Source organism: Phoenix dactylifera, unplaced genomic scaffold (genome assembly GCF_009389715.1).
Source record: "Phoenix dactylifera cultivar Barhee BC4 unplaced genomic scaffold, palm_55x_up_171113_PBpolish2nd_filt_p 000237F, whole genome shotgun sequence".
In the NCBI taxonomy this organism is placed as follows: Eukaryota; Viridiplantae; Streptophyta; class Magnoliopsida; order Arecales; family Arecaceae; genus Phoenix; species Phoenix dactylifera.
The window spans coordinates 277,157-288,634 of NW_024067736.1; the positions used below are offsets into that span (position 1 = coordinate 277,157).

The 11,478-nt window shown below is 40.1% G+C and overlaps 1 protein-coding gene and 1 long non-coding RNA gene across 2 annotated transcripts; both read right to left on the reverse strand.

The window, feature by feature from the left end:
* Positions 1-709: 709 nt before the first annotated feature.
* Positions 710-8,503, reverse strand: LOC120105226. The gene is made up of 3 exons (XR_005507611.1): positions 8,491-8,503; positions 7,888-7,890; positions 710-833 (listed from the first exon to the last, which is right to left on the reverse strand). It is a non-coding gene; the product is annotated as an uncharacterized LOC120105226 (long non-coding RNA).
* Positions 4,587-7,709, reverse strand: LOC103698527 (abscisic acid receptor PYL8-like). The gene is made up of 3 exons (XM_008780557.4): positions 7,267-7,709; positions 6,543-6,758; positions 4,587-5,259 (listed from the first exon to the last, which is right to left on the reverse strand). Exons 1-3 carry the CDS (start codon positions 7,453-7,455, stop codon positions 5,047-5,049), a joined length of 618 nt encoding a protein of 205 aa, XP_008778779.1. The 5' UTR covers positions 7,456-7,709; the 3' UTR covers positions 4,587-5,046.
* Positions 8,504-11,478: the final 2,975 nt, after the last annotated feature.

The window sequence follows — 11,478 nt, forward strand, 5'->3', positions numbered from 1 at the left end:
AGCATACATTCAGCAGGACCGGACATGGAATTTGCAAGCTTTGGCAAATTTGTTTCCACTTGAAATGATGACCCTCATCTCAAATATCCCCATTTCGCATGGAGCTTAGGCTGATCACCTCTGCTGGTACACCGCTAGGTCTGTTCAGGTCTTGATTCAGGATATGCATTATGTTTTATTTTGGCTATAGTCTACCAAATCGGGCTGAACCGCTTGCTTCACCCCATACCGAACCGAACCGATACGGAATCGGTACAATTCGATGTTTGTTTTTAGAAAATAGCTTGAATAGCTCTGACCGCACACCAAGTTTGAACCCCCTCTTCAATATCTTATAACACTTGAAAATGATCTGTTGAACTGGGGTAAACCATCCGGTTCACCCCATACCAAACCGGTACCATGCCGAACTTATAGCCAGCCGGCACGAGTCCTAGTACTAATTCGGCTAACCTTGATTTCAGCCTTTACATATAGGTACGTACCTCTCAATCTTTTAAGTGGCCGTGGAAACTTGATGTGCCTATGCAAGTTAAATTGTTTGGGTGGAAGTGGCTTCGGCTGAAGCTACCATGCAAACAACTTCTTGTCGCTCGCAGAATTATAGGCCCAAACTATATTCATTGTGATGTATGTACTAATAATCAGAAAAATTTGGAATATGAGTTTGCTTCGGCCTGCTATTTGTAGTTGGGCAAATTGGTTCAACCAATCTGTAGTTGACAGTCAGGGTCGTGTTATCAACACTTGGGCTGATATCATCAATCGTGCTGACCTTGGTATGGAAGTAATGCATGAACATAATGCTCACAACTTCCCTCTAGACCTAGCTGCTGTCGAAGTTCCATCCGGATATTCCTTAGAAGGAGGTCACCTGCACCAAGGCCAATGAGGAACCTCACAGGCATAGCCACTCACTAAACAGACCTTTCTGAGCAGCTTTCACTCTCATAACAAAGCAAGAAGCAATGTTTATCATACGTCATTCTTCAGATAAGGAAGGAATTACGTTTGTGGGAAACCAAATGAAAGAAAAAATTTCTTTCTTCTGAGAGGTCATGAATTGACCCAATGAATGAAACATGAAAGAGTCAATATTCGCCAGCGAAGTTTTTTTTTTAGAATCAAGAAACCGAAAAATCCGTAGCCTAGGTGATTCACTGCCTCCCTCTCGCTAAAATGGGATGAATCTTCTCATGCAGCTTTTTGATTATTCAGGGCGGTTTGAAGCAGGAAGCAACTGTCTATGACTTTGAATTTTCATATAGTTTGAGTTAGTCTATAGTCTGTAGTGATACGGAACTGGTGCTGAATCGAGTGACCAAAGTGACGATAAATAAAAAAAGAAGTTTTGGGTTTATTCCAAAATGGATTGAAGCCTTTGATGACCACATTCTCGGGACTGAGGTTCGGAATGTCCAACGCTAGCCTTTTCAACGTGCGGTTAGCTGGTAAGGATGGTATTATGTTTCTCTAATAATCTCGCTTGAGATCTCTCTTCAATGTTAAATCAAATGGGCCTGATGACATGGTCAGAGAACTGGGGTATGCCTATCCCCTTCCGCCCCCATTACCTTTATCTACTATCATTGTTTGCTGGTCACCCCTTCTCCTAGTGTTGTAAAGGTTAATAATTTTGATCAAGGTTCGCCGTCTCGGTATTGGATCCACACCGATGCCACACTAGCACAGTGTCGCTACAGTATAGAGTTTTTTTGCGTACCGAGTATTAGTATGCCATCCATACCGAATATTAGTATCGGATCGGTATGGTACGGGATGCACGGTACTATTCGGTTCGAGCTGGTACGGCATACTACAATTTTGATGGTTCCTCTCTAATTCTCAATCAGCTACTGCTTTTATCTTTAGAAATGCACGGAGTGTTTTGCAGCAAGCTGTGGCTCTTCAGCTTAATAATTGTTCAGTGTCGATGGCGGAGTTGTTAGGAGCATGGGTGTGGCAGTCATTCATCTCGATGGCCACTAGGTTTGGATCGAAGGGTATTCAAAAACAATTGTCTTCTCCAAACTCTGCAGGTTATTTGCTTCCGAAGGACATCTTACAATGGAGGCAGATATGATTTGCATTCAATTCAACCCATGTCTACCGTAAGGCCAATCAGGCAACAACACTGGCTTGCTGGGCATTCTTCGGACTCCAATTTTGATATATATGTAGGGGACTACAGGGAGTTCAGTTGATGAGAACTATAAGGGAAAAAAGTCATGCTATAAAAGAAGTAAAATAATAATAAAAAAAAATCTTGTCTTAAAGGATAGAAATATGTGAGTCGCAAGTTTTTGTGAGAGACAGATATTCCACCTTTCAAGAGAAGGTTAACTAACCCTAAAATGGGTACACGTTACATTTAAACTCATGCCCTAACTCAGTGTAATTCAGCTAAACCTCACAAAAATGACTGAAATCAAAAAAATGAGATACGATGGTAAGAGTGATGTATAAATCAAAACAACATTATCAACAAACCAAACCTAATCAAGACAAGGTAGGTCATGAAGCAATACTCTAAACCATAATAGCATGTGCCAGAAATTCACAAAACTCTCTATATGACATCACTTAAATGATGCTGCAGTCTACCCAAATATAGAATGTAGCATATTTTTTCCAAGGTTGGCAGGTCACAAGTGATGGCTATCAATGCATTTGCAACCACATTTCGTAGGACCAAGCAAAAAGCCAAATTTGACTGTGCTCCTGGCACTAGCAAGACATTACTTGCATCTAGGCAGTTTTGAATAAGGGAGAATTGTGACAATTTCGAAACTCAATAAAAAAAAACTAGCTGTAAAATATTATTTGAATTTTTTAGTCTTACATAAATATCGGATATCTATCCAGTACATAACTAATGTGGAGCTAAAAGCATACCCCCAGTGACCCTCGTTAAGAGGCAAAAGTTAAAAAGAATACCAGAATAGGACTGGTGGAGCACGCGTACCTTGTTCTAGAAAAAGAGGCTGAGAATGGGACTGGTGGAGCACGCGTGCCTTGTTCTAGGACCAGAGGTTGGCATGGGCAAGAATACAAAGTGGGGTACGATGCTCAACAGCCCAAGCATTCATTCGCCGTGCACGGTTCCACGTCCCAGGGACTGTCACCTCCTTAAGACTCCAGTGGGAGCCTTGAGTTAAGAGTGCTATTTCAGACCAGATTAACAAGAACTCGGTTAGGGTCTATGATCTGTACTCAGAACTTGTTCACCTGATTGGGTCCTAGTTTAGACCCATACGTAGCTCAAGAGCTAGAACTTCAGATAAGGATCAGGTCGATCTCACATTGGAAATGGTCATCTCTGGTGGCCCACTGATCATACCCCTGCTTCCTGTTTGTAGCAGGACCCTCGGACAGCACACATGAGCAAATTAAATTGGCTCCAATGACGTTTCTTTCAAAGAGTAAGAGAATTCCTAGTTTCAAGGCATTGGATGCTTTCCGTAATTAGCTCCAGCTCTTCTTAGATGTTGCATTAAACTGTCAGGAAAATTCGCATGGAAAATGGGTGATTTTTACGCTTAGGCCGCCTATTCGTGCCTATTAAAACCAGTCACGTACTCGAACTACAAGAATGTCCTGCAGGCTGAGTTACACACAAGTGGGTAAGAGTTATTTGCAGCTGGAGATGCAAGAGATCCATCGCTTAGCTTATGTTGTGTGTCTGAGAGAGAAGCTTTGTGCCCGTGAGACTCACGACCGCCACAAATCACCATCAGCTCTCTCTTCGCCCCAAAACCCCGTGCCACCACGCCTTATCATCTGAACCTTATCCGTTCATCCGTCAAACATTGAGACCACATTCAGGCCACTATTTGCCGGCTTCAGCACCAACATGCCATTTACGGGAGGATCGGACTCATTTAATTCCACACCAGTTATGCACTAGAGAGATTTGGATACTTGTATAAGATCCAAAAACATCAATAATAATAGGCAGCTAGTATTTTTAGATGAAAACCTAAAAATGATCCGACATGTGATCTTCGTGACACTATTGTACAAATCCACTGCTTAAGTGTGTAACTAAGAAATAGTGCAGCATAAGTTCTTTTAGGATTAACCATAATTGAATAATATCAGCAATAGACTAATTCTAATATTTATGATTAAATTTGATTGAATTTAAATTTTTAACCTAGGAAAAATGCTAGAGCTTAAATGAAGAATGCGTGAGAATCTTGTAAGCATATACTTATCCTTGCATCGTTTATACACTTGATAAATTTGGGATACATATACAAGACCAAGATCCTGAATAAAATATTCCACCTAATTTTTTTGCAGGAGGTCCTGAGTAGCTATCAGGATTTTTTTTATTCCAAACCACATGAAGCCCCATCTGCGTATTTACTTTTGGCCGTTGGCCACCTTATTCTGCAACTCTCCTGGACTTTCACAAAATATATACAAATTTGACACCTGAATGAGACGTTCCAAAGACGCCAGGAGCTTGCAAATCTCATCGAGATCACAAAAAGCATCCAAAAACCCGTGATTCAAATCAAACAGCAAGTAAAACAAAAAGAAGCATGGCTGCTGAAAAGAAAGAGATCTAACATAAAAAATACACAAAAACATGTCCTGAAGTTTTATTATATTTATAAAATAGAATAGAATATAGTCTAGTACATGCATCTACATGCCTCCCTTGTGCGCCATAGCACCTAACAAACAAGTCCTCCCTTCCCCCTTTTCCTGAAACATAGTTAAGCTGCTTTGTCATACTATAGACGGCCTTCACCAAAATTTACGTAGTGACCAATTCAACTACATTATATACAGGCAGCACCACAGCCTGATACAGAAGAGCCAGAGAGAGGGAGGCCATCCACTGCAAACCTTCCATAAAGGCAGATAATGGAGATAAAGAGGTCCAGAAAGTAAAAAAGGTACTTCAGCCAGTAAAGCACTACGAAATCCCACCACCGTCCAATTTTAAAAAGTTCAGAAAGTATTGGATCAGCTCAAAACATCGGTGCCTGCAGCTATCTACATGTTTCCCACCTACCTCTCGTCATCTCAGAATTAGTCAATTGCTTGTGTGACATCCTGCGCTGCCAACCTCTCAGACACATTGGCCAAAGATTTGAGGTTGCACTTGATCAGGGCCTCCACAAAGTAGCATGTCTCGTCCTTGGTGTTTCCATCAGGCACATCAACCACGAACGACTCGATCACCAGGGTCCCTGGTCTCCCATCAATTATCTCAGGGTGGACAGTTATAACAGAAGAGTAATTCTGCCAAGCAAAGCGATATGAGAATTGAATAATCACTGAACATACCAAGACTAAACAAATATATATAGCTGTTAAGTAGCAAATCCTGATGATTGAGCTTTCACCCTCCTCTAATTTTCCACTTCCTATGAGCACTGTTAATTGCTAAAGAGAGCATGCAAATCCAAATGCACTGCTGATATAGAGGAATGGAACAGGATCATTTTCACATTATGTTACTTGTTCCTAGTTGCTAGTTACCCGATAATGAGGAATCAACAGATACATCATAACTCATTGCACGAGCCCATGAACAATTACCATGTTTTGGCAATAGACTTGGAAATAATTGCTATTGGTCATTATATGGAGTTATCATCGTTTCCACAAGTGCTCGAGACATTATATTGACCGAAAGATGGCTTGATAAACAAGACTGCAAGAAAGATCAAAGGAGTAGCACTTTTGAATCGACCATAGGAAGTTTTAGAAAAATCAAAGAGAAATCGTTGTTTAGAAGTTTTGATGGATTAAATAGTCTGAATATGATAATTTAAATCTCTCCACAAGAACAAAGAAAATTGTGGATTTTTTTTTGGTAATACCATCCTCCAAGAGGATGAATCATCATCATCTGCTACATAAAGATACCACAACAATGATGAACAAGCCCTGATATTCTCCGAAGCTAAAAAAAAAGAAAAAAAAAATCCATAAGTGCATGAGTAATTTGATCACCAGGTTATACAGAAAAAGCAAGTACAGCAAAAAATCAATTGCGTTATTAACTGAATTTATGAGACCACATGCTCTTTTACAAGTGAAATAAAAGAAAGGAAGCATCTAAGCAAGAGTTGGAATAAAATTTGAGGTACAAGAAACAAAGGCTGCTTTCAGATCTTTCATGGACAAAATCATTTCCAGAGCTTTTCTCCAAATCTGAAGTTTCAATGTTACAACAATCTTAAGGGAACATGTGAGACAGCAAATGAATAACACTCTACACATACGAATAAATCACCGAGCATGGAGCAGACAATTGGCTTCAGCAGATGACACTAATTTCAAACATGTAAGGGAAATCTCAAACAAATCTAGTCAGAAAGTGAAAACCATATAAAAATCCCATAATGTTTCTTCGGTGGGTCATACCTACTGTTTAATCCATTTTATCTTCTGCTCGATAGATTTGAGGTCACCAAGAAGAGCACTCTAAAGTATCTACTGCTAAGCTGGAGAACAATAGCCGGAAAACATGAACATGATCGATGTAAGAGAAGAAGAAATTGGGAAGAGAATCAAACCCTAAGTCTGTGATCTCCTCCAACAATCTTGATGCTAAGGATGTGCTCATCGTCATCAAGGAGTTCCAAACGCTCTGTGCTGGTGGTGGCCGGAAGCCCTGACTTGACATTCACTTCTCGAACACTTCCAATCTCCAGATCGCCCTGCACCACGCATCTGCTCACAAAGGGCTTGTATTTTTGCGGCTGGTCGAATCTCCTCACGAGTGACCACACCTATTACCAAAAAAAGAATCGTAAATGACTAAAGCTCACGACAACGGAAAGAATGAAGGAAACACCAATTCTAAAAGCATACCAAGAACACGGCCAACAAGAAAAGCAAGGCCAAAGCTTTCCTGGTAGATCTCAGATAAATTGGGGCAAGAAACCATCATATTACGGCCGGAGAGACTCTTTTCTTTTACAAAAATGCTTCTTTTTTCCCCTTCAAATTTATGAAATCAAGATTTTTGGGAGCACAGAGATAACCAGATTCATTCAATCTGTTGAGTTATATCTCATAACTGGGAAAGAACAGAGAACCTAGAGTTACTGGTTGTTTTTTTTTCTTTCTTTGGCCCGGAAAACTGCGACAAGAGATCAAATTTTCCCAAAATTCACAAAAGAAGCCGTGGAAAACCCTTGAAAGATCTCATCTTTCTCGGAATCCAATCCAAGAAGCTCCTCAAGAATCCCAATAAGAAAGATAAGGAGGAAAAAGGGAGGGGGAAAGAGATCTCACGAGATGGACGGGGGCCCTGATGTGCTTGACGAGAGTGGAGCTGCACTGGTTCTCCCTTAGCTCATGACGGTGGTGCCGCCGAACGAGCTCCACCTCCATCTGCCTACACCCGTGGCCGCTCACCTCGTCGGACCACCACCCGCCCGCCCCCACCTCCAGATCTCCGCCCCTCCCTCTCTCCCCAACCATTTTACGCTCTCTCTTGATCGAAAAAGAAGAAGAAGAAGAAGAAGAAAAGCCGATCTCTCCCTCCCCCTTTGTCGCCACTAGGGAGCAAGCTTATCTCTTCTTCGTTGCGGGAATTCTTCTCTCTTCTCTAGTTTGTTTGTCCTCTATGGATTCATTCAGACAGGCAGCAGCAATAAGAGTAGCGGTAGTGGAGAGGAATCTCGAGGGACGGTCGCTGCGGTCGCGTCGGACCACCCCTCTTCTGGTGTGTGGAACATCGCCTTCGGACGCGATATAAAGACGGGAGCCGGGCAGGGGGCAGCGCCCACGTTGTCCTCGCTCCCACACCGGACAATCAACTCCCTCACCATCTGCCCTCGCCTCTCCAAGCATCTACTAAAATGCCACTGCTTCTTCTTAGCATCACTACTACCCCCAATCAAAGTTTTACACTCACTTGCCTTCATGGTAGTTTCATGGTTGTAATGTTATTGGGGAAGTATCTGATGAGATTAAAAATAATCACAACTATCATTTGTTATCACAACAAAAGGGCAGAAGTCATTTTTTTTCCCCAAAAATAGTGGAATTGTTTGCTTGAAAGAAAGAGCAATTTCTTTTAGTTGGCATAACTATTTATCATGTGAAAAATATTTTTTATTGGCACAAATAATGTTTGTATTCAAAAAGTTTTTTTTTAAATTCGAATAGGATAAGTTTTAAGTAGCTTGCTTTACCCTAGTAATTATTTGTGTTATGACAGCCACTATAATTAGAGCAATGGTTGAATAATAATTATTATTTAATTTATGTCATCGATTAATAAAAGATGAGAGGTCTTTGAAGTCACCGGACAGTAATTTTAATTAGGACTACTTGTCATAGGGCCACAATATGGATCCTTGACTAAATGAGAGTTGGTGGTCTACATATACACCTTGGTTTTATTTAGGCTTAAGCTTATATCTTTTCATATGATATAACTTGACTAAAATAAAATATATAAAAGTAGGTTAGGTAACTCTTCAAGGAAACATGAGAATTTTGGAGCGGAACAACCCAAAGTTACTATATTTAGATGTTAGAATAAGATAAATATATTGCTTACATTGTAAGATTGGTAGAATATTACTTCAATCTTGTTATTTGAAGATTAATTTGCATATTCAAGCTAGATTGATAATAATGCTTCAAGTATTTCAATAAATTATTTTTTTTTTCTCATGAAGAGATATCAAGATATAGCAAATATTTTTTTATAAAATACATAAAATAGCTTAATTCCATGCATTTCTTGATTGCTCATATTAGAAAGATTTTTACTTAAAAGTTTATCAAGGATTGACTTTAACCTTGACCTAATTTTGGAAGTTCGGTTCTATATCTACATCAGCCCATGCAACTTGACTTGATTTAGAAATATGTTATTCTAAAACTAAATTTTAAACCAAGACTAAATATAAATGGATTTGAACCATGTAATTCATTAATCAAGAAATACAATTAAGGATGAATATCTTCAGCAAATATTTTATCATTAGTACTGCCCCAACAACAGTCAAAAGGTGTTTATGTAAACAGAGGAAGTTTTGTAGTTTTGTGCAAAGAATGGAGGGCACTAGTGTAAAAGCAATCAGTTTTGTTTGACTACCCATTTGTCTCAACCGGCTGCAATGAATGCATGGGCCAGAGGTGAAGAGAGCGAGTGCAATTAATGGTCTCACCTCTCTCTCTCTCTCCCTCCACCGTCCACCCCCTTGTCTTTCTCTTCTGTTTTTGTGCTGCTTTCTCTCCGGCTGCAACCGGCCTTTCCTCCACGGCAGAGGCCATCCAGACCGTCGATTCCTCTAGATCGACGGCCGCTACAAATCGACGTTTCGATTGTGGAACCGACGCCCGGTTACCCAGGTGGTGGAGTTAATTATTTCCCTGCCTCTGAAGAAAATTCCTTATCCACAACAACTGCCCCCCGTTATTTCAGCATAAACTAATAAATTATTAATATCCCCACCTTGGTGCTTTCTCGAATCTTCCTTGTCTCGTAGCTAGAGAGAGAGAGAGAGAGAGAGAGAGAGAGAGAGAGAGGACGACGCCCGGAATGCCCAATTTTAACAACCAACGCAGGACCCGCCATGTGACTCTGCAACAAGGCGGGGATCAGCAATAGTTATGTGCAGGAGCTCGCGTGCATGAACCATGACAGGTGCTCGCCGCTGGCACATGCACTTCGCATGAGAAAAGATATAATAGCTGCAATGCATGATTAAAAGCATATATATCAGAAGAGAACAAAATTATAGACCGGGTCATCTTCTACATGGCTCGGCACTGTGAAGAAATTTTTTGAACTAGTGCCACTGAGATTTCTTCTTCCTTATATCATTTTATTGCTTTTGACTTAGCAGACTGTAGTCATATAAGAGCTATATGAATGCCGTTCTTATCGAAAGAAAAAAAAGCATGTATGGATTGATTAAACCTTATATATACCAGCTGAAACTCCATATAATTTTAGATGAATTTGAAAATTAAAGATGCCAGTGAGGGAGAAAATCTTCTGATGGAGATTGTTATAGCGTCGGTTGTCTTGTAAAAAAAACTTTTGCATGGTAGAGGTATCAGTCATGAAGGATATCTTTGTTGTGATTCAGTGATATAGTAGAGGTATCCAGTGTTTTTTGCAGCTAGTTCTTGGGTCAGCTGCAGCGCATAGGTAGCAGACATAGCTTTCTTCTTCAATCTTTATGGCTTAGGTCGATGCATGAATGAGAGCTTTGTTTGCTTGTGTTATGTGGGCCGTAATGAAAGAATCTTCCTGCAGCCACTCCTTATCACACTCAACTGGTTAGAAAGGCGGCCTGCTTTATAAGGTATTGGGGTGGTGTTCAGTATTTATCCAGGTGTCGTAGTTGCTCCCTCCTTTAGGAGTTTTTAGAATCAATTTTGATGCTGTTGTAATAGAAACCAATGCTGCAGCTTGGTAGCAATTCGAGAATATACAAGTCGGGTTATTGGAGCTGGAGGTAGACAACTACTTCTATCCTCAGTTCCTCAACCTAGCTTATAGATGCTTGGATGGTTCTTTATTACGTTGCTGTTGTTGAATTGCAGGCGCATCCCTTTTGTTGGAAGAAGATGCCCTAACTATCATTAATTGGATAGCCAATCCTTCATCATGCAGGCGTCACTAATCTCCTCTACTAAATGATATTCAGCACCGGAAATCAACCATGCAATGGTTTATGGTATCTCAAGCTTCTGACCTTCTGGCAAATTTAGCTTTAACAGGAGAAATTAACTTTAATTGCTTTGATGAACACCCTGCAGACTTGCTGTTGCAATGGCTGATTGCAGAAGTGTGCACTAACTTCGAAACAGATGATGGATGCTGAACTTAACTGTTACTCATCAACTAATATCTTTCTAATCTTTGACAGGTACTCTTATGTGTCAAAATCACCACTTGTCTCAAAAGCTTAAGCTTATAGGCTCCTAGTTCTAGTTGGATAGTTTCCAATAATAGAAATGTCACATAATATTGCATAGATCAGCAAGTCTCGGTGTTTGGATAAAGGCTCAAGATAACAGGTTCTTTAGCAATGATGTGTTTGATAATTCAAGTAAAAGGTTGGAATAACTGTTATTCTTGCAAAACGAATTATTGTTAGCAAAGGAGAAATATGAGGAGAATAGTTATTACAAGTAAACCTTGTTATTGTTTAAAGGACAATCCCTGCTCCCTTTGTTACATGGGCAAGAATGCTACAGCTACAAGAGATGAAGAATTCCAACCAAATATGAACTGAAATAACTATTTTAGTAGGAATAACAATTCCCATTCCATTTTTTCTTATTCTCAAACCAATCGCAAGGGAGTAAGGATCAAATATACTCTAACGTGCGGATGAAGAACAATAAAGATAGAAAATATTTTGAGGTGCATGATGTTAACGTGTCAAATTAGATGTTAGTGCGCCCGTAAAAGCGTGGAGAAGCTTGGTTTAGCTTGAGACATGGATGGTCATGTTTATGGAGATCAAAACC

What these genes read in the sequence shown, in the direction of transcription:
- LOC103698527 (XM_008780557.4), bottom strand. Translation starts at nt 7,455, where the DNA reads ATGGTTGGGGAGAGAGGGAGGGGCGGAGATCTGGAGGTGGGGGCGGGC. An exon ending in TCAGGGCCCCCGTCCATCTC is followed by an intron (nt 6,759 to 7,266) that starts GTGAGATCTCTT and finishes TTTTGGTAATAG; the next exon opens with GTGTGGTCACTCGTGAGGAG. An exon ending in GAGGAGATCACAGACTTAGG is followed by an intron (nt 5,260 to 6,542) that starts GTTTGATTCTCT and finishes TTTGCTTGGCAG; the next exon opens with AATTACTCTTCTGTTATAAC.